General features: G+C 46.5%; 1 protein-coding gene across 1 annotated transcript in view; it reads right to left on the bottom strand.

Annotated features, from left to right (window-relative positions):
- Positions 1-24,915, bottom strand: part of LOC149442232 (dynein light chain Tctex-type protein 2B-like) — a 42,342-nt gene that overhangs the window by 6,255 nt on the left and 11,172 nt on the right. Inside the window, exon 3 of the mRNA XM_089656350.1 lies at positions 13,437-13,487. Coding sequence (XP_089512476.1) covers positions 13,437-13,487 — 51 coding nt within the window. The remainder of the gene's footprint in view (positions 1-13,436; positions 13,488-24,915) is intronic.

Here is a 24,915-nt window from a genome sequence, read left to right as displayed (position 1 = left end):
AATATCTTTTATCAACAAACTAGAGGTACCAGTATGGGAGCACCGTGGGCTCCAGCCTACGCATGTCTCCATTTGGGGTTTTGGGAGGAGCAGGTTGTCTTCAGATCATCAAGATTTCTAGCTAATGTCCAGATCTGGTTAAGATATATAGATGATGTGTTCCTTGTATGGCGAGGAACATCTGAGGAATTAAAATTATTTTTGGGAGAGTTAAATCAGAACTCTTTCAACATTGGACTCACGTATATATTTGATGAAAGATGTATTTCTTTTCTGGATCTGGAGATTAGACTTGAGAATGGAAGACTCCTTACAAAGACATATAGAAAACCTACTGCTGCCAACACCCTACTAGAGGCAAGAAGCTATCATCCACGTTCACTGATTTCGGGGATTCCAGTGGGACAGTTTTTGAGATGTCGGAGAAATTGCTCAAACATCAATGACTTTAGAATGGAGGCTCAGGACCTCTATAGAAGATTTAGAGAGAGGGGATATTCCCACTCCCAAATTAGAAATGCTCGAAGACGGGCATATCAGACTGACCGCGAGGACTTATTATCTCCTAAAAAGGATGTAAAGGCTAAACCGAGTGATCAACCTGTTAGAATGATAACCCAATTTGGAGCCCAATGGCAAGATGTAAAATTGATATTAGAAAAACACTGGAAGATTCTAACCCAATGCCCTAGGCTGAGTAAGATTGTAGGTGAGCGCCCTCAGATGGTAGCAAGAAGAGCACCAAATCTTGGTGACCTCCTTATTCATTCAGACTATCAACCATTAAAACAAACAACATGGTTAAAATCACGTACCAAGGGGATGTTTAAATGTGGAAAATGTCAAATCTGCAAATATGTGGATCGTACGGATTCCTTTTATGATTCAGGAAATAATACTCATTATAGGATTCAGAGTCTCATAAACTGCTCCACAGTGAGAGTATTATATATCCTAACCTGTCCCTGTAAAAAGATGTATGTTGGTAAGACTAAAAGACAACTTAAAGTACGAATAGGTGAACATCTTAGAGACATTAGGTCAAATGACCCTGACAGTAATCTTGCCCAACATTACGCCAAATATCATGGAGGTAAACTGGACGGTACAAAAGTAAAAGGTTTCTATGCACTGCACTTCCCACAAAGAAGAGGTGATTTTGATAGAGAACTGCTTAAAAAGGAGAAACATTGGATATATAAACTTGATACACTGTACCCTAAGGGGTTAAATGTGGAATGTGACCTCCAAGTGTTTTTGGAAAAATAGGTTTATAGGACTATGTACCTGTTTATTGCCATGCGGTGGGCAATCTACGGCATTTTTTTGTCTTTTAAAGGGTTGGACTTCAGATTAAATAACCCCAAAATAAACCTATATATATTGGGAATATTAACAAAAGTATGGATGATCTTATGGTATGAGCTTCAATATAGCTCTAAAAAATGTAAAAGGATTGATTGTCTGGTTATTTGTCCCTTAGTACCTCCTCTTTTTGAATAATAACCACACCATAGGATGGTTGCCTGAGAATTGGGGTACTTTTGCTGTAATGACCCTTATGAAAACTCCCAGGTTATATTGCCATCTTGTGGTGTCCTTTGGTAATTTACATTGTCTCTTAAAAAACCTGTCTCAATGAATAGAATTGGTGATTCTCTGATTTATATTGCCATCTACTGGTTAAAATGTGATAAAAGCGTTAATTGATTGGTATATTTAATTCATGATCTTTTGATCAATATATGCATTGTTAAAATTGCTAAGCCTCTCTCCTCTCTGTTGTCTCCAGCCGTTTGTCTTTTTAATTATATTCAACAAAGACCAGCAGTTGTGCTAAGTATTTAGCCCCCTTCTTTTCTTCCATATGGAACAAGTGCAGGTTAGCTTTTTTGCATAAATGGGTGGGTCTTTACCCACTATAAATAGGAAATTGAAATGCAGTTGTTTCATTGGTCCTGACGAAGCTGAGTGAGATACGCCCATCGGCGAAACGCGTTGACGTCATACGTCAGATACGTCACTTCCGGTCATGCGCATTAGGTGGAACGCACGCTGACCCATAAGGAGGAAGCCATCTTTATATGCCATGAGGCAAGTGTGAGCAGCACAAGCGCCAAGAAGGGGCTGGAACCCGCGGTATATCGGCGGATGTCAGCGGTGGTTCCTAGGCCTCTGTGGCCGTGTATGGCAGTACCCATGAAGGACACTTTTTTCATTCCTAATACCCACAGCACAGGTGGTGAGTGGACTGTTACAGGACATTAGATATATGGTCCTCTGTGATCTATATGACCTATATATCTTATTGAGTGTATACTCTGTCAGTGACTTCCCACATATCATTTATCTCACTACAGGATGGGGACATCATGGTGCTTTGTATAGGATACAGGATATACCACATATATCTCAACGGGCAGAAGATCTTTTGGGATATGTCCTGTTTTCCCTACGAAAGGTGGTGTGTAGTCCACATATAGTGGTGAAGATACCATTTCTAGCAGAGTGCTGCTTTTTGCATCTTTTCTTCCACCCTGGGAATAAATGGGGCATTATTTCATTCAAGAGCTCTAGGATACAGCTGTTTATTTTACAGATGAATGGGCCCCAACCACTTGTGCCGGCACAGGAATGAATTGCATCATATATTTGACATTTATGTCTCCCCCCATACAGGCCTGAGGCTTGTTGTTCTCTTCTTGACGCCTATTGTGCTTGCTGCATTGTATATATGTGATATTTTTCCATAGTACAATTTTTGGATTCCCTGATTGGGATTCACCATAATGGTATTGTTCTACATATAATAATTAACATTATGGTATGCCTATGGTATAATTTTTGGATACACCTCTTTTGGGAAGTGTTCACCTATGTGTTTGTGCTACAGGGACATTAGACTCCTGCAGTCATTTTTTCTGTTGCACATGCATTTAGACCGGTCTTGATGTCATTTTATATGGTTTTAGGTCTGTGTGTATTGTCTCATACTGAGGTGATGGTAAACCAGGGCGAACACCCATATGTCATATTTATATATGTGTAATAAAGCATAATTTTTGGAAATTTTTTCTGAGTGTCACGTTCTGTTCATAATGTAGCCGCTTTCTCTGTGAATTTCTTTTCACAAATCCCCCTTTTTTTGAATGCCTCTTTTGGCTACTGAATGGAGACCAAATATTGGGTGACATGATAAATCATTTTACAACCTCTTAATAACTATCTTTTATACATGCCCCATGAGATACCCCTGGTACCTTTTTCATAGGCTTTTTTGAGTTAGGGCAAGGACACAGGGGCCCCATGATCCCCTATTGAGGGCCCGGGGTCAGTAGGGGGCCCCATGAGATGCCCCTGGTACCTTTTTCATAGGCTTTTTTGAGTTTGGGCAAGGACACAGGGGCCCCATGATCCCCTATTGCCCGAGGGCCCCATGAGTTGTCAGTCCGCCCCTGCACAGTACATATATATATATATATATATATATATATATATATATACATATACACACATACATAACAGGATCACTAGGGGGAGACACAACACCAGAGCAGAGATTTCCGTTGCTGAGCATAAACAGCGTGATATTAGAAACCTTAATTACAGAGTATTAAGTTGGTGAAAGACTTAATTGGCGGTCAGATCATGTGTGCACAATCCAACTACCTAAGGGAATCTTCTAACAGCTCCTTAAAAGAGGTGAATGAAAGGGGATCCCATGTCATCAGGTTACCAACAAAAGGGAGTGGGTTAGCCTAACACACCGATGTCTGGGCGACAAACTTATAGTGTATGTCTGGGCAAAAAAAATTCTGTTGATCTGCCAGAAATCAAGTATCTCCCTGTTTAAGTTGACAACAGCTCTCTGCTGCACTGAAATCCCAGGTAGTGTTATCAGCCAAGCTGGACTACAGAACACCTCCCACTTATAGAGATGATGGGAAGGGGGGTGTTTTGCTCCTGCAGAGGAGAACTTGGGCAGGACTGAGAACACTGTTTTAGATTTTGGTGTAGCAACAGTACTGAGTTATCACAGATACAACACTTCTCAGGGACCCAGATCAGTAGAAGGCCAATGGATTGATAGTATAAGGGTGTATGGAAGTTCGTCCCAGACCGATCAAAGGCTGTGCAGCTCCAATGCAAAGCTGGGGAAGCTTGATACAAACTGTAGTGGAGAACAAAAACAGAGCACAGCAACCTTGCGCATTACCTCAGTAAACAGTAGATTTATTGATTTAGGAGATATACTCACAAAAGTAGTAATAAAACAGGCATATAAAATCCAAAAGCGCATCCTACGATAAGGAGACACATGCGAATCCCATCTGAAGGGGAAGTTCTCAGAGTGACGCTGACGTGTTTCGAAGGGGGGGGGGGGTTCCCTTCTTCATCAGTAGCTCTGTTTTTGTTCTCCACTATAGTACTGAGTTATCAGTTTCTGGATGACTTGCAGATCAACAAGTGATTTTTTTTTGCACTTGCAGCTTTTTTAACCACTTGGCCTCCCTTCCTCACCAGGCCATTTTTTGCTATTCGGCGCTGCGTTACTTTAACTGGTATTTGCATGGTCATGCAACGATGTACCCAAATTAAATTTATACCATTTTTTTTCACACAAATAGAGCTTTCTTTTGGTAGTGTTTGATCACCACTGTTTGTTTTTAATTTTTTAGTACATACATGAAAAAGCACTGAAAATTTTTGAAAAAAAAACAATAGTTTGTACTTTCTGTTATAAAACATATCCAATACAAAATACAAAAATCAAATTTCTTCATACATTTAGGCCAAAATGTATTCTGCTACATGTCTTTGGTAAAAACAAACAAAACTGTAAGTGTATATTAATCGGTTTGTGTGAAAGTTATAGCACCTACAAACTATGGTATATACACTGGAATTTGTATTTTTTTATACTACTAATGGCAGTGATCAGTGACTTATAGTGGGACTGTGGTAGTGAAATCTGACACTGACACTTTGTGGAAACTGACTGACACTGATATCACCAGTGCCATTATTACAGTGATAGTAGTGTTTTTGATTTTGTGCTGCCCTAGGGAACACAAAAATTTTGCTCCCCCACTCCCCAGTGAGAGAGCGAGAGAGTCACTTTTTCTCTCTTCTCTCTCTTCTCCCCTCTCCCTCTCTCTCTCTTTCCTCTCTCTCCCCTCTCTCTATTTCCCCTCTTCTCTCTTCCCTCTCTTTCTACCTCTATCTTTCTCCTCTATCTTTCTCCCTCTCTCTCTCTCTCTCCCCCTCTCTCTCTGTCTCCATCTCTCTTCCCTCTCTCTTTCTCCCCCTCCCCTCTCTTTCTCTCTCTCTCTTTCTCTCTCTCTCTTCCTCTCTCTCGTTCTTCCTCTCTCCCTCTCTTTCTATCTTCCCTCTTTCCCCCCCCCCCTCTCTCTCCTCTCTTCTCTCTCCCCTCTCTCCCCCCCTTCTCTCCCTCTCTATCTATCTTCCCTCTCTATCTCCCTCTCTTCCCTCCCTCTTTATTCCCCTCTCCCTCTCTTTCTATCTTCCCTTTCTCCCTTCTCTCTCCCTCTCTCTTCCCTATCTGTTCTCTCTCTCTTCCCCTATTTTCTCTCTCCTTCCCCTCCCCTCCCCCCTCTCTTCCCCCTCTCTCTCCTACACCTCCCCCCCTCCCTCTCTCTTCCCTCTCTATCTCTCTTCCCCTCTCTCTCTTCCTCTCTTTCTCTCGCTCTCTCCTCCCTCTCTTCTCTCTCTCCCCCTCTCTTCTCTCAATTTCTCTCTCTTCCCCCTCTATCTCTCTTCCCTCTCTATCTCTCTCCCCCTCTCTTTCTCCTCTTCTCTCTCTCACTCTCTCTTCCCTCTCTATCTCCTTCCCTCTCTATCTATCTTCCCTCTCTCTACCTCAATCTTTCTCCCTCTATCTTTCTCCCTCTCTCTCTCTCTCTCCCCCCTCTCTCTCTGTCTTCCATCTCTCTCCCCTCTCTCTTTCTCCCCCTCCCCTCTCTTTCTCTCTCTCTCTCTTTCTCTCTCTCTTCCCTCCTCGTTCTTCCTCTCTCCCTCTCTTTCTATCTTCCCTCTTTCTCCCCCTCTCTCTCTCCTCTCTCTCTCTTCCCTCCCTTCCTTTCTCCCCTCTCTCCTTCCCTCCCTCTCTCTCCCCTCTCTATCTATCTTCCCTCTCTATCTCCCTCTCTTCCCTCCCTCTTTATCCCTCTCTCCCTCTCTTTCTATCTTCCCTTTCCCCTTCTCTCTCCCTCTCTCTCCCTCTCTCTTCCCTATCTGTTCTCTCTCTCTTCCCTCTATGTTCTCTCTCTCTTCCCTCTCCCCTCCCCTCCCCCTCTCTCTCCTCCACCCCCCTCCCTCTCTCTTCCCTCTCTATCTCCCCTTCCCCTCTCTCTCTTCCTCTCTTCTCTCGCTCTCTCTCCCATCTCTTCTCTCTCTCTCCCCCCTCTCTTCTCTCAATTTCCCTCTCTTCCCCCTCTATCTCACTTCCCTCTCTATCTCTCTCCCCCTCTCTTTCTCCTCTCTCACTCTCTCTTCCCTCTCTATCTCTCTTCCCTCTCTATCTATCTTCCCTCTCACTCCCCCTCCTCCCCTCTCTTGCCCCCCCTCCCCCCTCTCTTTCCCCTCTCCCCCCCCCCTCTCTTCCCTCTCTTCACCCCTCTCTCTCTTCCCCCTCTGTTCCCCCCCTCTTTCTCTCCCCCTCTCTCTCTCTGTTCCCCTTCTCTTCCCTCCCCCTCTCTCCCCTCTCTCTTCCCTCTCTATCTATCTTCCATATCTCTCTCTCTCTCTCTCTCTCTCTCTCTCTCTCTCCTCTATCTCTCCCCCCCCTCTCTCTCCCCTCTCTTCTTTCTCCCCCCTCTCTCTTTCTTCCCTCTCTCTTTTCCCCCTCTCTCTCTCTTCCCTCTCTCTCTCTCCCCTTCTCTTCTCTCTCTCGTCCCTCTCTTGCTCTCTCTTCCCTCTCTCTCCCCCCTCTTCCCTCTCTCTCTCTTCCCTCTCTCTCACCCCTCTCCTCCCTCTCTCTCTTCCATCTCTCTCCCCCCTATCTTCCCTCTCTTCCTCCCTCTATCTCTCTATCTCTTCCCCCTCTTCCCCCCTCCCTCTCTCTGTTCCCCCTCTCATCCATCTCTCTCCCCTCTCTCTTCCCCCCCTCTCTCTCCCCCTCTCTTCCCTCTCTTCTTTCTCTCTCTCCCCTCTCTCTCTTTCTTCCCTCTCTCTCCTCTATCTCTCTTCCCTCTCTCTTTCCCCCTCTGCCCCCCCTCTCCCCCATCTATCTTCCCCCTCTCTCTCTTCCCTCTCTCTTCCCTCTCTCTCTCTCTGTTCCCCCTCTCATCCATCTCTCTCCCCTCTCTCTTCCCCCCCCCTCTCTCTCCCCCTCTCTTCCCTCTCTTCTTTCTCTCTCTCCCCCCTCTCTCTTTCTTCCCTCTCTCTCCTCTCTCTCTCTTCCCTCTCTCTTTCCCCCTCTGCCCCCCCTCTCCCCCATCTATCTTCCCCCTCTCTCTCTTCCCTCTCTCTCCCCTCTCCCCCCCTCTCTCCCCTCTCTATTCCCTCTCTCTTTCCTCTCTCCCCCCCCCTCCCCTCTCTATCTCTTCCCCCTCTCTCTCTCTTCCCTCTCACTCTTCCTTCTTTCTCTCTTCCCTCTCTCTCCCCCCTCCTTCCTCAGATTGTATGGGACCATACCCCCCCCTCTCCAAGGGCAGCTGATCTCTGTGCAGCAGGAAGGGGGGGAGGGGGGGTGTGCAGTCCCATAGTACCTATCAGTGTGTAATCTGCTGGATGGATGACAGGAGGGAGAGCCCACAGAAGACAACACAGCTCACCTCCTCCGGGCTTGGTTCTCTCTGTCACTTCTCTCCCTGCTGCAGGCTGTCCCCTGGTCCTGGCTCATCAGCTGCTGGAGGGAGAGGTATAGGAGCATCGCTCTGCAACTGCCCTCCCCCACGCCCCACCACATCGATCTTCCTGCTGTCCTCTGCTGCTCAAAAGGTCCCTTCTTCCGGAGGGGCAGTGCCTCCCCCCTAAAAATTGCCGCCCTAGGCAAGCGCCTTGTTTGCCTCATGGTAGATACGCCCCTGCAGTGATCGGCACTAATTCTATACACTGTTACTGCACTAATGACACTTGGAAGGGGTTAACATCTAGGGGCAATGAAAGGGTTAGAAAAAGAAGTATCAGCACTCCAATATGCAAACAGCAGACTTCTTTATTATTCAATCCATGAAGATAAAAAGACAGCAATGCATGACCCTGGAAACATCAGTGGACGCATTTCACACTCCTTTAGTGCTTATTCATTACTAATGAATAATGAATGTAATGAATAAGCACTAAAGGTGTGTGAAATGCATCCACTGATGTTTCCAGGGCCATGCATTGCTGTCTTTTTATCTTCATGGATTGAATAATAAAGAAGTCTGCTGTTTGCATATTGGAGTGCTGATACTTCTTTTCATCATGTTCAGTGATCTTGGTTGAGGACCAAGCAGGCACACAGACACATCCAGCAGCAGGTGATCTCTGGCAGGTCAGCCTTGAGCGGTATGTACCCTGTATGCTGCAATGAAAGGGTTAACTGTGGCTAACAATGTGAAATGTGTGTAACGTGTGCTGCTTTTACTAAGTGATGGGACTGTCATTACGCCCTGCTTTGCAGGAAGAAAAAAAAACAGCCCCATATCTGCTCTCCATAGAGATCCCTGTGATGTTTACCAACACAGGGCTCTCTTCTGTCATTCGCTCAGAAGATCAGCAGGTTCCGGCCATAAATCATTGGCCAGGACCCACTGATCAGCGAATGACAGCCCAGCCAGGGTGGTGCACCCTCTACCCTGTGTGATCCAGTGCATCAGGGCTTCACTGTAGCAGGAGGTGGTCCAAGATGGGGAAATGTTCATGTTTGGTAGAGATGCACTGACATTTATTTATTTCAGGTACTTATATAGCGCCGTCAATTTACACAGCGCTTTACATATATATTGAACATTCACATCAGTCCCTATCCCTCAAGGGGCGTACAATCTAAAGTCCCTAACCTACATTCATACATACACATGGTGAATACATACATAGGGTGAATTTAGACAGAAACCAATTAACCTACCAGCATGTCTTTGGAGTGTGGGAGGAAACCAGAGTACCTGGAGGAAACCCACACAGGCAGATGGAGAACATGCAAACTCCAGGCAGGTAGTGCCGTGGCTGGGATTCAAACCAACGACCCTAGTACTGCCAGGCAGAAGTGCTAACCATTTAGCCACTGTGCTGCTGGGGTGTGGGGTGTGTTTAAAAAAAAAATTTTGCAGAGCTATTTGCCCTTTGAAACCGCATGTACATTGGTTCTGTGCCAATAGGGGCAAAACTGAATGCTATTAGGCTTTTTTCTCTCCAGAGACACAAGATCCAGAGATGCATGGAACACGCAATATCAATGAAATGATAACTGTCTAATGAAATGTCCAATGTTACGGTACAGCAGTCCATCCATTTGGCAAGCTGTGAAGAGAGCAGAAGCCGGCTCCAATCACATGTATAGCACGGAGAGAGACCCCGCTCCTCTAAGTGTAGACTTAAAGTGGAGTTCCAGTAAAAATGAAAAAAAAAAGAAAGTCAGCAGCTACAAAAACAGCCACTTACCTGTCTCACGATCCCGCGGTTTCATCCCCCACAGCCTGTTTGACTGGCCATCCTGTGTCCCCGGCTCTGGCACCTTCAGTGTGGACACCCGGCTGTGACAGTTTGCGGCTTCATAGCCAGGTGCCCACTGCGCAGGTGCGAGAAGCGCTGCACTTTGTGAATGGTCCCGTAGTCTTCTGGGACCTGCCACATGTCCCACAAGACTACGGGGAGGACAACTTCCATTACAAGGCGAAGTGGGAGCTGGTACATATCAATTTCGGGTACCCGCTCCCCAAAGGTGCCCATCCTTAACGGGAAGTGGGGGACCAGTCCTTAAAGCAGAAAAATGTGAGTGGTTTTTACCATTATATATTCTTAAAGCGGAGCTCCACCCAAAAGGGGACCTTTTGGGTGGAGCTCCGCTTTAAGAATATATAATGGTAAAAACTACTCACATTTTTTGAGTGAAATACACCGGAAAGAGGTGACAGGCTCGTCCGAATGTCAGGGTCAGCGCTGGGTGTGGCAGATTTGTAGGCGGCATGGAACAGGAAAACTTGGCGTGGAAATAGGCAACCTCTATCCCAGGAAGCACCATGGAGCTCAGGCGTCCGTGGATGTACAGCGACCTGATGTCACCCAAGAGGAGGCGAAGAGCAACGAGTTTCTGAGCATGTGCGAAGTCCCGATCGGACATGCCCACTCCTTTATCAAGCATTTTCTCTCCAGGCTGAATTGTATTCTTCATACAGAATACAGAATAAAGTAAAACAGGAAAATACCACATTATGGCCACTATCCACAATAATAATATTAAAGTGGAGCTCCACCCAAAAGGCGAAGTTCCGCTTTAAGCCTTTGTCCCCCTCTCCCCATTAAGGATTGTCACCTTGGGGGAGCGGGTACCCGAATTTTACAAGTACCTGCTCCCACTTCCGCTAGGCAATTGGAAGCAGAAGTTGTCCTCCCCTCTCCCTCCCTGTAGTCTTCTGGGACACGTGACAGGTCCCAGAAGACTACGGGGCCATTCACAAAGCGCAGCACTTATCGCACATGCTCAGTGGGCACCCGGCTGTGAAGCCGCAAGCTGTCACAGCCGGGTGCCCACACTGAAGATGCCGGCGCCAGGGAGAGAAGATGGCCGGTGAAACCAGCCATGGTGAGGACACCGCTGTACCGAGGGACAGGTAAGTGGTTATATTTTAAACGTCAGCAGCTACAGTTTTTGTAGCTGCTGACTTTTATTTATTTATTTTTTTAGGTGGAACTCCGCTTTAAGTCAAAATAGATGAAACACCAAACAATGAAAAAGTATTTTGATGACAAAATTCTAATTATGATGAACAGTTGTGTCCACAATAATCCTCCACATGTGTAGTGAAATAGAGACTCTGGTGCCCACCACCACAAAAAGCACGCTGCCCCTTACCGAATAGTTAGACCCCAGATCATAGGTGGTCTAACAGAGCGCAATGCTGACTTGTAACATCCTACATGGAAGAAAGGTGTCACAGATTTCGGTATCTCTCCTCCTCTCTTCCTCCCTTATTGTGATCCGTCAAAAAGGATAATCCTCCAGATAGTGTGATCACGTTCAAATGATTTATTAAAATAAATGAAAATGAGCATGTAAGTCATAAAAGCCGCTGGTGCCGGCTCCAGACAGGCGTGGGTGACATCAGCACAATCTCCACCTAATTGTAGTAAATACCTATTTATTTCCTATTATCATCAGCTCCATCTAGTGGCCATAATGTGGTATTTTCCTGATTCACTTTATTCTGTATATAGAATAACATTGGATCCAAAGAGAAAATAGCCTGATAACTGTCTTTTCTGCCCCCAGAAAAAAGGTAAATGCAGTTAACTGGACGAATAGCTCTGTTTTCAACCCCTTTACAGGTTTTTTTTTTTTTGCTGTCTGTGAACTCATTAGAGAGAGATTCTTTTGCTTTTTGTTGGGATGGTAAGCAATGGAAAATGTCTACAGCAAAACACTTATTTTAGCAAACCAGGGAAGGGTTAGAACATCTGACAGGTTAACCATTTCCTGACTGCCCTATAGCAGAACTACTGCTACAGGGCGGCAGGACTGCTCAAAATCACATATATATACGTGGTTTTGTACTTCCAGGTAGGGGGTGCGTGCCGCCCTACCCACGCAGGCATTGGCAGCTACAGCCGTCAATCACCAGGTCCCGGCAGGAGATTCCCCACCGGCACCCGGCGATCGCCGAGGAACACTGACGGAGAGGTAGTAAACAGTACAGATCTCTACCCTGTCAGCTCCAGCATGCTGTTTTGTATTGCTCTGCATAGCAGGGAAACACAAAGCAGCATGCTTACATAGTAAAACACACACACAGCACATAATGTGAAACACACACAGCACACAGTTAACCCTTTGATCGACCCAGATGTTAACCACTTCCTGCCCAGTGCCATTAGTACAGTGTCAGTGCTTTTTATTAGCATTGATCACTGTATTAGTGTCACTGGTGATGTCAGTGGCAGTTAGTCAGTTCCCACCCAGTGTCGTAGTGGGACTGCAGCAGGCATTCTAAGTCGCTGATTGCCACTATTACTAGTATAAAAAAAAAAAAAATTGCAGTAAAAAAAGTCCAGCTCAGTGGATTGCTTTACAAAAGTCATAAATTATTCCTGAGATACACAGAATGTAACTGGATACTAACATTTATAGGTAAAGTTGATCCAGGGAATATCCGAGGAATTTTTTTCCCTGCAGGAGCATATTGGATCACGCTTTGCTGGGTTTTTTGCCTTCCTCTGGATCAACTGTGGGTATAGGATTATAACTTTTTTTTTTTTTTTTTAATGGTTGAACTGGATGGACTTTTGTCTTTTTTCAGCCAGACCAATAATGTAACTATATAAAGTCAGTCCCCCCCCCCCCCCGTGTCAGAATGCCCAGCTATAAGTCACTGATTTCCGCCATTACTAGTATAAAAAAAAAAATTCCAGTATATACACCGCCATTTGTAAACGCTATAACGTTCACGTAAACAAACTAATTTACACATATTGGGATTTTTTTTAGCAATGACATGTAGCGGAATACATTTTGGCCTAAATTTAAGACGAAATTTGATTTTTTAATTTTTTTACTGGACATGTTTTATAGCAAAAAGTCAAAATATATTGTTTTTTTTTCAAAATTGTCAGTATGCAACAAATAAAAAACGCAGAGCTGATCAAATGCCACCAAAAGAAAGCTCTATTTGTGGGGAAAAAAGGACATAAATTTAATTTATGTACAGCGTTGCATGACCGCGCAATTGTCAGTTGAATTAATGCAGCGCCGTATCGCAAAAATGGCCTGGTCAGGAAGGGGGGAAATCCTCTGGAGGGCAAGTGGATAATATTACTAATTGTGTCTTCCTGTTCCGGTGACAACTGCTCCCCTCATTTCTCATTACAGCAATGAGAGTTGACACAAGCAGTGGCGGACTGACCATTTGGAAACTCGGCACTGCCCGAGGGCCCGGGGTCAGTAGGGGGCCCCATGAGATGCCCCTGGTACCTTTTTCATAGGCTTTTTTGAGTTTGGGCAAGGACACAGGGGCCCCATAATCCCCTATTGCCCGGGAGCCCCATGAGTTGTCAGTCTGCCCCAGGACACAAGTATTTACTTTACTAAAGTTTTTCCAAATAAAAAAAAAGTTTTGGTTGAATTTGGGTTTTAATGACTCCCATACCTCTCAATGGTCTCAGATTGCCTGGGGCTCTATTGCATCTTCACCCAAATCCCAGGGTCCGTATTGAACCTATTACAAGCTGACCAATGGAGGTGAATGGGGTTGTGATCACACGGTGGTTCTACTCACCTGCGGCAATATAATTTCAGTCTTCTTTGCCACTTTCTGAGCCCTCCTCTCCTAGATGAAACAGACAGGATGGATTACGCACAGTATGTACCAGCATGTGTCACAGGAAGCATGTCAGACCACTGCAGAGAGACCGCTGCTTCTACACAAAGCTTAGTGGTCACCTCTTCAGCATACTAAGCATACAAAATCAAATGTAAAGCTGTCCATAGATCACTTGTTTTTTCTATATCAGCCAACAAAAATAATACAAATGAATGGATGAGGCGGATGGAGGAATCCCTTCAGCTGGAACATTGTATTCTGAGAGGTTGACTCTCCACTGTTAGAATGTACTGCAGCCAGCTGATCGAGGAAAATTTCCAACAAGCCTGTTCGACAAAAGCCAGTCTGACAATCGACTTCTGTTGAATAGGCATGGACACACATGGATAGAAATTCGCCCAGTCCCTGCTGAACTAGCTGAATTTCAATCCATCTATGGCAACTAAACCCCAGACCCTGCATTCACTATATCTGGTCTCCCCGGACCCTGCATTCACTATATCTGGTCTCCCCGGACCCTGCATTCCCTATATCCAGTCTCCCTGGACCCTGCATTCACTATATCAGGTCTCCCCGGACCCTGCATTCACTATATCTGGTCTCCCCGGACCCTGCATTCACTATATCTGGTATCCCCGGACCCTGCATTCACTGTATCTGATCTCCCCGGACCCTGCATTCACTATATCTGGTCTCCCCGGACCTTGCATTCACTATATCTGGTCTCCCCGGACCCTGCATTCACTATATCTGGTCTCCCCGGACCCTGCATTCACTATATCTGTCTCCCCGGACCCTGCATTCACTATGTCTGGTCTCCCTGGACCCTGCATTCACTGTATCTGGTCTCTCCAGACCCTGCATTCACTGTATCTGGTCTCTCCAGACCCTGCATTCACTATATCTGGTCTCCCCGGACCCTGCATTCACTATATCTGGTCTCCCCAGGACCCTGCACTCACTATATCTGGTCTCCCCGGACCCTGCATTCACTATATCTGGTCTCCCCGGACCCTGCATTTATTATATCTGGTCTCCTAGGACCCTGCATTCACTATATCTGGTCTCCCCAGACCCTGCATTCACTATATCTGGTCTCCCCGGACCCTGCATTCACTATACCTGGTCTCCCCAGGACCTTGAATTCACTATATCCGGTCTCCCCGGATCCTGCATTCATTATATCTGGTCTCCCCGGACCCTGCATTCACTATGCCCCTGGCACCTTTTTCATAGGCTTTTTTGAGTTTGGGCAAGGACACAGGGGCCTCATGATCCCCTATTGCCCAGGGGCCCCATAAGTTGTCAGTCCGCCCCTGGGAGAAATGATTGCTTTTACAGCCTTTATGAGTGTAAAAGCAATCAGTGTAAAAAAAAAAAAATCTTCATCACCCCCCACAAGTAGTACAGTGTCACTATGGTGATACTGTACTGCTAGGGTGACGGTATGTAAAAAAAAACCACACACACAAATAATATATATTAAAAAAAAAAATGTAAAACAAGTTTTTGAAAAATTATAATTTTTGGTTCTAAACTAATTTGGGTTATTTTTTTTTTTGCTAAAAAGATAACTGAATACATTTTGGCCAAGATTTATGAAGAAAGATTATTTATTTGCAAAATTTTATAGGAAAAACACTATTTTTAAAATTTTTGGGACTTTTTCATTTATATAGCAAAAAAAATAAAAATCCCAGCGGTGAATAAATACCACCAAAATAAAGATTTATCTGTTTCAAAAAAATGCTAAAGAATTCATATGGGTAGTGTTGCATGACCGCGCAATTGTCATTCAAAGTGTGATAGCGCCGAAAGCTGAAAATTGTCCTGGGAAGGAAGGGGGTGAAAGTGTCTGGACTGGAAGTGGTTAAAAATGAATGAAATGTCGTTTTTGGTTTCGGGTACTCAGATGCAGTTGCGCTTTAAGAGATAGGAGTCTATTCTATACACTATATAGATGAACCCTGTTTTTATTGTCACAATTTAGGCCAACACTTCAGTTGGGTGTAGGTCATCAGACATTACCAGGACCAGGGGCGGACTGACCATTTGGAAACTCGGGCCCCATGAGATGCCCCTTGTACCTTTTTCAGAGGCTTTGAGTTTGGGCAAGGACACAGGGGTCTCATGATTTCCTATTGCCCGGGGGCCCCATGAGTTGTCAGTCCACCCCTGACCAGGACCACAACGTACACTCTCTATTGGGTCATTCATTTTAGGCAGACTTCAGGTGATTATACATGGCACATTTCCATGAGATGCAACCAATCAAGCAAAGGTTATGATAATTTGGCTCCTTAGGGGATAACTAGAAAAGATAATAAGTGATTCTGTGATTCTAAACACTGGAAGTGCTCATTAATGCCTATAAAGATTTTCTGACATGACGGAGATTCTCAGTGACTGATCACCATAGTTCCGTTTTCTGCACAAAGAATAATCATTACAGCACATGCAAAACAATGGAGCACTTTTAAAGAGACACTAAGCAATCCATACTCATCCACAGCTTAACCCCTGGTTCACATCTGTGTGGCCATGCGGGCCACGATTTGCGCAGTCATTTGAATGGACTCCCGTGCCCCGGGACATGCAGGGAAGAAGTCCCTGCATTACTGGGGAAATCAACAGCCCGCACGGGAACCGAGGTTCCCATTATGGTTGCAATTTCCAGTATGGGCGGAGTGCCATTAGAATTAATGGCACCCACATTCCTCTGCGTGTGGTGCGGCTGCAGGTATTTGTGTGGGTCCCGCAGCGGCACCACCCGCACACATGTGAACCAAGGCTAATGGCTTTGAGGCCTATTTTTCATTAACTTGGTTCTTGCAGCTTGTTTACACTAGCAGTTGAGGAGTGGTAAAATGCAGCAGTTTAGACAAGCTTTTTACTGCCCCCAAACTGCTCGGTTGTGTCACTAGAGTTGGTGTCACCTGGTGCGGTAAAACATGGTGCCCCCCCACTCACCTTGTCCTTCTCTCTCCTATCTTGTGCAGCATGCCACCTTGTGAACCTCTTTCACCTTTCCCCCATATCTTGTGCATCCCCCTCTTGCCCCCTCACCTTGTGCACCCCCACCACCTTGTGTGGCCTCTCCATCTCCCCAGGAGTTTATTTACCACAAGGCAAACAAGGCATTTGCCTAGGGCGGCATTTTTCATGGGAAGCAGCACTACCCCTTGGAAGAAGGGACGGAAGAAGGGACACACGCAGCATGGGGACCTGGAGGGTTCCAAGAGAGGCTGCGGGTTTCATGATGGTGTATGCACAGCCCAACTCTCGTTCCTGGGGATGTCCGGAGCTGTAAAGGTGTCTCTCTCTCACCCAGGGGGATGGTGGCAGGTGTTGGGGGGCCGTGGTAGTGAAAGGCTCTCTCTGGTGGGGGGCAGAGGTGTTGTTGGTCAATGTCAGGCTCTCTCTGCGGGGGAGGGGGGGGGCGAATTTTTGTGTTGCCCAGGGCAGCACAAGACCTAAATACACAAAGTCCCTGCTGAACCAGCTGAATTTCAATCCATCTATGGCAACTAAACCCAGGACCCTGCATTCACTATATCTGGTCTCCCCGGACCCTGCATTCACTATATCTGGTCTCCCCGGACCCTGCATTCACTATATCTGCTCTCCTTGGACCCTGCATTCACTATATCTGGTCTCCTCGGACCCGGCATTCACTATATGTGGTCTCCCCGGACCCTGCATTCACTATATCTGGTCTCCTTGGACCCTGCATTCACTATATGTGGTCTTCCCGGACCCTGCATTCACTATATCTGGTCTCCCCGGACCCTGCATTCACTATATCTGGTCTCCCCGGACCCTGCATTCACTATATCTGGTCTCCTTGGACCCTGCATTCACTATATCTGGTCTCCCCGGACCCTGCATTCACTATATCCGGTCTCCCCGGACCCTGCATTCACTATATCCGGTCTCCCCGGACCCTGCATTCACTATATCCGGTCTCCCAGGACCCTGCATTCACTATATGTGGTCTTCCCGGACCCAGCATTCACTATATCTGGTCTCCCCGGACCCTGCATTCACTATATCTGGTCTTCCCAGGACCCTGCATTCACTATATCTGGTCTCCCCGGACCCTGCATTCACTATATCTGGTCTCCCCGGACCCTGCATTCACTATATCCGGTCTCCCCGGACCCTGCATTCACTATATCCAGTCTCCCTGGACCCTACATTCACTATATCCAGTCTCCCCGGACCCTGCATTCACTATATCCGATCTCCACGGACCCTGCATTCACTATATCCGGTCTCCCCGGACCCTGCATTCACTATATCTGGTCTCTCAGGACCCTGCATTCACTATATCCAGTCTCCCCGGACCCTGCATTCACTATATCCGGTCTCCCCGGACCCTGCATTCACTATATCCGGTCTCCCCGGACCCTACATTCACTATATCTGGTCTCCCTGGACCCTGCATTCACTATATCTGGTCTCCCCAGACCCTGCATTCACTAGATCCGGTCTCCCCGGACCCTGCATTCACTATATCTGGTCTCCCCGGACCCTGCATTCACTATATCCGGTCTCCCCGGACCCTGCATTCACTATATCCAGTCTCCCTGGACCCTACATTCACTATATCCAGTCTCCCCGGACCCTGCATTCACTATATCCGATCTCCCCGGACCCTGCATTCACTATATCCGGTCTCCCCGGACCCTGCATTCACTATATCTGGTCTCTCAGGACCCTGCATTCACTATATCCAGTCTCCCCGGACCCTGCATTCACTATATCCGGTCTCCCCGGACCCTGCATTCACTATATCCGGTCTCCCCGGACCCTACATTCACTATATCTGGTCTCCCTGGACCCTGCATTCACTATATCTGGTCTCCCCGGACCCTGCATTCACTATATCCGGTCTCCCCGGACCCTGCATTCACTATATCCGGTCTCCCCGGACCCTACATTCACTATATCTGGTCTCCCTGGACCCTGCATTCACTATATCTGGTCTCCCCCGGACCCTGCATTCCCTATATCTGGTCTCCTCGGACCCTGCATTCACTATATCCGGTCTCCCCGGACCCTGCATTCACTATATCTGGTCTCCCCGGACCCTGCATTCACTATATCCGCTCTCCCCGGACCCTGCATTCACTGTATCTGGTCTCCCCGGACCCTGCATTCACTATATCTGGTCTCCCCGGATCCTGCATTCCCTATATCTGGTCTCCCCGGACCCTGCATTCACTATATCTGGTCTCCCCAGGACCCTGCATTCACTATATCTGGTCTCCTCGGACCCTGCATTCACTATATCCGCTCTCCCCGGACCCTGCATTCACTGTATCTGGTCTCCCCGGACCCTGCATTCACTAAATCTGGTCTCCCCGGATCCTGCATTCCCTATATCTGGTCTCCCCGGACCCTGCATTCACTATATCTGGTCTCCCCAGGACCCTGCATTCACTATATCTGGTCTCCTCGGACCCTGCATTTACTATATCTGGTCTCCTCGGACCCCGCATTCACTATATCTGGTCTCCATGGACCCTGCATTAACTATATCTGGTCTCTCCCGACTGCATCTCCCTCTTGCCCCCCTCACCTTGTCCTCCTCCCTCCCAAACTTGTGTACCCCTCTCCTCTAATCTTTTGGAGCCCCCCATTTACTTTGTGCCCCCCTTCCCCTTGTGGAAGTTACCCATGCCCCCCTTTTTTCCTCCCCTCACCTTGTACAGCTTCCACATGGCCACCAGAGCCTTGAACTTGTGTCTGTGGTGCAGGACCTCCTTGTGGTGGGCGGTACCAGGAGGTGTTTTCCAGCAGTCCCCGGGACAGATGACAGCACATGACATGGCCTCCTTCGGGCTCTTCTCAAACAACTGACACTGGAGGGTGGGTGCCTTGCTCTACTGCTAGCTCTCCCTGACGCTGGTTCTCAGTGATGCCTCAGAACCGCCGCTCGTCGAGGGCAAGGGAGAGGTAACACTGTGGGCAGATCGGACACTGGTGGCAGGGTCACAGGGAAGTGGTGGCAAGGTTGGTGTGGGGCTGGCATGGCCTGGAGAAAACCTGCACTCTGTTCTCGGGATTTATGGTGGTGGAGCCCTTTTCAATGAGGTGTCCAGGGCACATGCCTCCCTAGTTTCAGCCCTGGTGTCACCTGGTCTGCACCCCCATAATGATTCCACTGCAACTGCTACCCCCATCAGATGCAGAGTCAGCGGCCAGGGGTGTACACATGCTGTGTGTTCTGCCTCCAGCAGGGGAATATATTTGCCTTCCCTGCCTGCAATATCAAATTTACCCACTAGATGGGGCCAGTAATAGATTTACTGATTTACAGAAACTATAGACTGTATAAATAAGAGTTAATAAAAATTCCTATAATTCTGAGACTGGAAATAGATTCTGTTTGGGAGCTCAGACTCCATCTTAGAAACTGTGAGAAAAGGAGCCAGCTACACTGTTCAACAAATTTTTATTTTTTTGCCAGTTTTGGAAACAAAAGGATCCATTTCTTAATGAATTTCACATTCTGAGTTCAAATATAACAATGAAATTTGTCAATTGGCTCTAGTTTTTCTGGAAACGGAAAGTTTTCTACTATAGGCGTAATGACTACATAATGCACAATAATTATATAGATAGATGTCTTTCCACAAATATAAAGCAAGTGATATTGACTACATAACAAAGCCTAAATGGCATAATATATTGCATAGGATTACCAAGAAAAATTATAGCCATAAGCTAAGTTGAATCATTTTAATACTTAGGATTCTCACTAGTTTTGTCTTCAGTTTGTGTCGGTTTTGCTTCTCTTGGCTTTTCTCTTGTATTCGAGGAAAGGGCTATCTCTTACAACTGCACGTGACTACACGCTTCAGGTTCTTCCTCACTTGACTCAACCACGAAGGATTCTGGTGCTTTAGGAATTGGTAGCCCCTCTCCATGAGGAACTGGACGTATTGCCGATGGAATATTTGGATAGTGCACAGATAACTTTTTCTTCTTATTTAGCCCTTTTACAATTGGAGGCACCATACAAAAGTAACAATTACTAACATGATCTGTTGGCTCTCTCCAAATCATTGGCACAGCGAAAGGCATAGATGCCTTTTTTCCATTCAACCATTGCTCCAGTGCCGTCCCACAAGAATTGCAGCATATATGTGGTGCCCAGCTCTTGTCCTGGTCTCCTATCTTGCAGCCAAAATACAAGTTGTAGGCTTTCTTAATCATTCCTGTTATCCTCCTTTTTTGTGAGATAAAAGTTATTTCACCGCAGATATAGCAGAAATTATCTGCTTTATTCACACAAGTTCGAGGCATTACTGAGTAGCCTATATAAGCATAAAACGAAATGTAAAGACGAACTACAATCAGCTACAGATACTGCAGCTTTTATGCAGTGAAGTGATGCAATTAAAGGCTAATATTGCATCATCTCAGTATACATGCAATTTTCTATTGGTCACCAGTATCAATTGCGCAATATGCAGCTGAAGTTGCATCATAATTTTGAATGGCTTACGTCATTAGATGGGTGAATATATCATGGAAACTAGAGCCAATCAACATTTTTTAGGGTCATTTTCGTTTTCAGCACCCCAAAATTATGTAAGATTAGCTAATTTTATGCCCAAAACTTTTTACCTGTTGAACAGCGCTATCAGAGCGCATGCTGGACTAAGACTTGCATCCTTTTGCATCCCCTAAAGGCAGCATCGCTGGTGAGAATCACTTATTGTCATCTATAGCCTAACTATTCTTTGTGTTTAATGTATTTTCTTACTTTGATTGTATGCATTTCCCCTCCATTTTTTCTTAATAATTTGACCCCGCCCTGTTTTAGTAATAAAGCTTCAAGATTACTTTCAGTCTGGCTTATTGCAGAATAGGAGGGTTTAGCTGCATGTGAAGTTACACACAAGGAAACGTATAGCGAGGACAGAACCTCCTGGCCTCTATTCTTTGCTTCTCATTTGTGGCAGGAAATATACCCCCTGATGCTTTCAAGTGAATGGGGCAGCTTTGCAAGTGCCCAGCAATGGATGCGGTTGCAGCATGCTAGTGCGCGGTTCAAGGGGTTAAAGCAGGCAGCAAGAAGGTACCTGTATAATAATAATAATTATAATATCACAGTCTGTAAAATGCTGTCTGAAGAGCAATCCAACTCCAAAGCTAATGTGAACAAGCCCTAAGTGCAGACTGAAGACACTTATATCCGTCTGCAGCACTCAGGTAAAGATGTGCCTCTTATGCCCATATGCAAAGCACCTAAGGCCCTGATTCATCAAAGTTGCTGTATCAGGAATGCTAAAGTGGTCTCTTGAGCTTTGTTATCATACTGCTTCAGAGCTTATTTTTAAGTACTGTCTCTGCTTGATAAATCAGGTCCCAGGGAACTGAAGACTGACAGTGAGTTGCAGCCATCTGCCTGATGAAGGTCACCCTGCAGGGCTGTGAAACGTGGCTCCTACTGGTGACTTTAAATTTCGGAAGGTTTTGGTGTGCTGGTGATATGCAATCTATTGTTGGAAGACTATCAGATTAGGGCATGTTAACTACTGATACATTTTGTATGTCTTTAGGCATTTTATGCAGATGTCTGTCAACAGCATTCAATTAAATGTTGAAACGCTCGAGTGAAGGAACAAAATCAGAAGAGGTTGTTAGCGTGTTGCTGTGCGTGTGCGCAGGAAGACACGATGCTCAAAGAAATGTAAAACACCACTAATAAATCCCAATGACAAAAAAATATATATTTGTAGTACTTGACCCTGATGGTAAAACGTGATTAGTATCTTGTGTGAAAATCAGGAGCACGAACCCCAATCTGCATCCTATATTGAATTACTTCTAAGGGTTCATGTACACTGCAGCTGATAAGCTGACGTTCAGGAGATTCTCTGCTTTTTTTCAGCAGCCCCTGAACTCTCCCTAATGTTTCCCTGTGTGTCCATGTACACTATGTCATTTACAGGCAGTTGAGTTTACAGTCGTTTTTTTGAACGCACCAAACTTGCGTTCAGGAGTAGATTTTATCAGCGTTTCAAACATCAAACGCTTGTAAATGCTTGTAAACGCAGCTAACTGCGTTTATAAGTGTTTGCGTTTAGAAGCGTTTTTTAACTGTTTCATATCCAGATGCTGTCCAGAGCCTTTTTTCATCATCAGAAATGCATGCGAAGCGTTTTCCATGTATTCAAATGGACCCGGTACACCAGCGCAGTCAGATCCAGGTTTTGTGTGAAGGAAAAAATGGTAAAACGCGCCGCATTATTCTCATGATGGGATCCATAGTGAATACAACCAGAAAAGACAGGTCATCTCAGCACATACTGCTCTCTCTGCTTCTGCTCTCTCTATTTCTCTCAAAATGACTGAAATAGTTAACTTTTTACTGTTTTTCAGTGCATTCTGGGCATTTGGGAAGGTCTCCTGAGGTTATCTTTAAAAAACGTTTCTAAACATAAACGCCCATAAAGGTTTTTTTTCTGCCTATACATGCTCCTCTTCTAATATACTTGTAAACGCCTATGTGTGCATGGGTACATAGGCTAACATAGAGGTGCCTGCAGGCTGCAAAAAAAAAAAATTCAAACACCTGTAAAAGCTGTGTTTTTTAAGCTCAGAGTGCATGAGGCCTAAATTACACTCACAAGAGCATTCATGTGTATCCGAGGCGTATCTAAAACAAGGCGTTTGCCTAGGGCAGCAGTTTTTAGGGGGCATCATCGCCCCCCCCCCCCGGAAAAAGGGACCTGTGAGCAGACAGATCCATGCAGGGCAGCCATCAGAGGGGTTGCAGCGATAGTGGCCCGGACAGAAGGAGGATCGATGTGGGCGAGGGCAGTTGCAGAGCGATGCTCGTGTATCTCTACCTACAGCAGCTGACAAGCCAGGACCAGGGGCAGCCTGGAGCAGGGAAAGGAGAGGCGGAGATGAAAGAGCCGGAGGAGGTGAGCAGTGTTGTGTTCTGTGAGATCTCCCTTCTGTCATTCCTGCCCTGGTAGATCGTATGTCACTGCACACACCCCCACCCCCTCCCCCTTCCTGCTGCCCGGAGATCAGCAGCCCTTGGAGGAGGGGTGGGTGTGTGTGTATGTATCATACTGTGTTGTGTGCAGTCCCATAGGATCTGAGAGGGGGGAGAGAGGGAGGGAAGGGAGAGAGAGGGAGAAGGAGAGGGAAGGGGGGGGAGAGAGAGTGGGAAGACAGAGAGAGGGAAGAGAGGGGGAGGGAGAGGGGGGGAAGAATGAGAGAGAGGGGGGAAAGAGGGGGAAAGAGAGAGAGAGGGGGAAGAAAGAGAGAGAGGAGGGAGACAGAGAGGGGGAAGAGAGAGAGGGAGGGAAGAGAGAGGGGGAAGAGAGAGGGAGGAAGAGAGAGAGGGAGGGAAGAGAGAGGGGGAGAGAGAGGGGAGAGAGAGAGAGGAGAGGGGGGAGAGGGGGGACGAGGGGGGGAGAGGGTGGAGAGAGAGGGGGGATGGGAGAGAGAGGGGGAAGAGAGAGAGAGAAGCGAGAGAGGGAAGAGAGAGAGGGGGAAAAGAGGGGAAGAGAGAGGGTGGGAAGAGAGAGAGAAGGAAGAGAGAGGGAGAGGGGGAAGAGAGAGGGGGGAGAGAGCAGGAAAGATAGAGAGAGAGGGGGGAGAGAGAGGGGAGGGGGGAGAGAGGGTAGAGAGAGAGGGGGAAAGAGAGAAAGGGGCGAAGAAAGAGGGAAGAGAGAGGGGGGGGGAAGAGAGAGAGAGAAGAGAGAGGGGGAAGAGAGAGTATAGCGGTATAGCAGTGTGTATGTGAACACAGGCTGGCCTCTTCGGCTGCTTGCTTCCTTCCTCGCCCTGACCAGGGAAAACTTTTTTGCGCACTCCAGAGCACGTTGGCTGCAACAGAGTATAGAAGGAGGAAAGCCTCAGATCTGACACCCGTTGTTTTGTGGCGTTATTGGTCAGAAAGGGGTGGATTTTGGAAATGTTCTGGAGGTTGAGGTCGCAGGATTTAGCCAGTGATTGGATGTGGGGCCCAAAGGAGAGGTCAGTCTAGGATTACACCTAGCACCCTGGCATGAGGGGAAGGACCAATAGTTGTGCTGTTGATCTTAATGGTAAAGTCATGAGTGGGGGATCGGGGGTAGGAAATATTACAAGCTCAGTTTTTGAAAGATTGAGTTTGAGGTATAAGTGTGACATCCATGCTGATATGTCGCTTAGTATATTTGTGATATGTGAGATTGAGGGGGTGAGCTGGGGAGTGGAGAGATAGATCTGGGTGTCATCAGCATAGAATTGGAAACCATGGGAGGTTATCAATTGGCCCAGGGAGGAAGTGTAGAGAGAGAAAAGGAGGGGCCCAAGGACAGAGCCTTGGGGTACCTCAGCGGGAAGAGGAGCGGAGGAGTTGTTGTATGTGATGCTGAAAATGCGCTGAGAAAGGTAAGAGGAGAACCAGGAGAGA

The sequence above is a fragment of the Staurois parvus genome, unplaced genomic scaffold (assembly GCF_062004578.1).
Source record: "Staurois parvus isolate SC_StPar_1 unplaced genomic scaffold, SC_StPar_1.0 ptg000900l, whole genome shotgun sequence".
Lineage (NCBI taxonomy): Eukaryota > Metazoa > Chordata > Amphibia > Anura > Ranidae > Staurois > Staurois parvus.
This window is presented reverse-complemented; position numbering and strand designations above follow the sequence as displayed.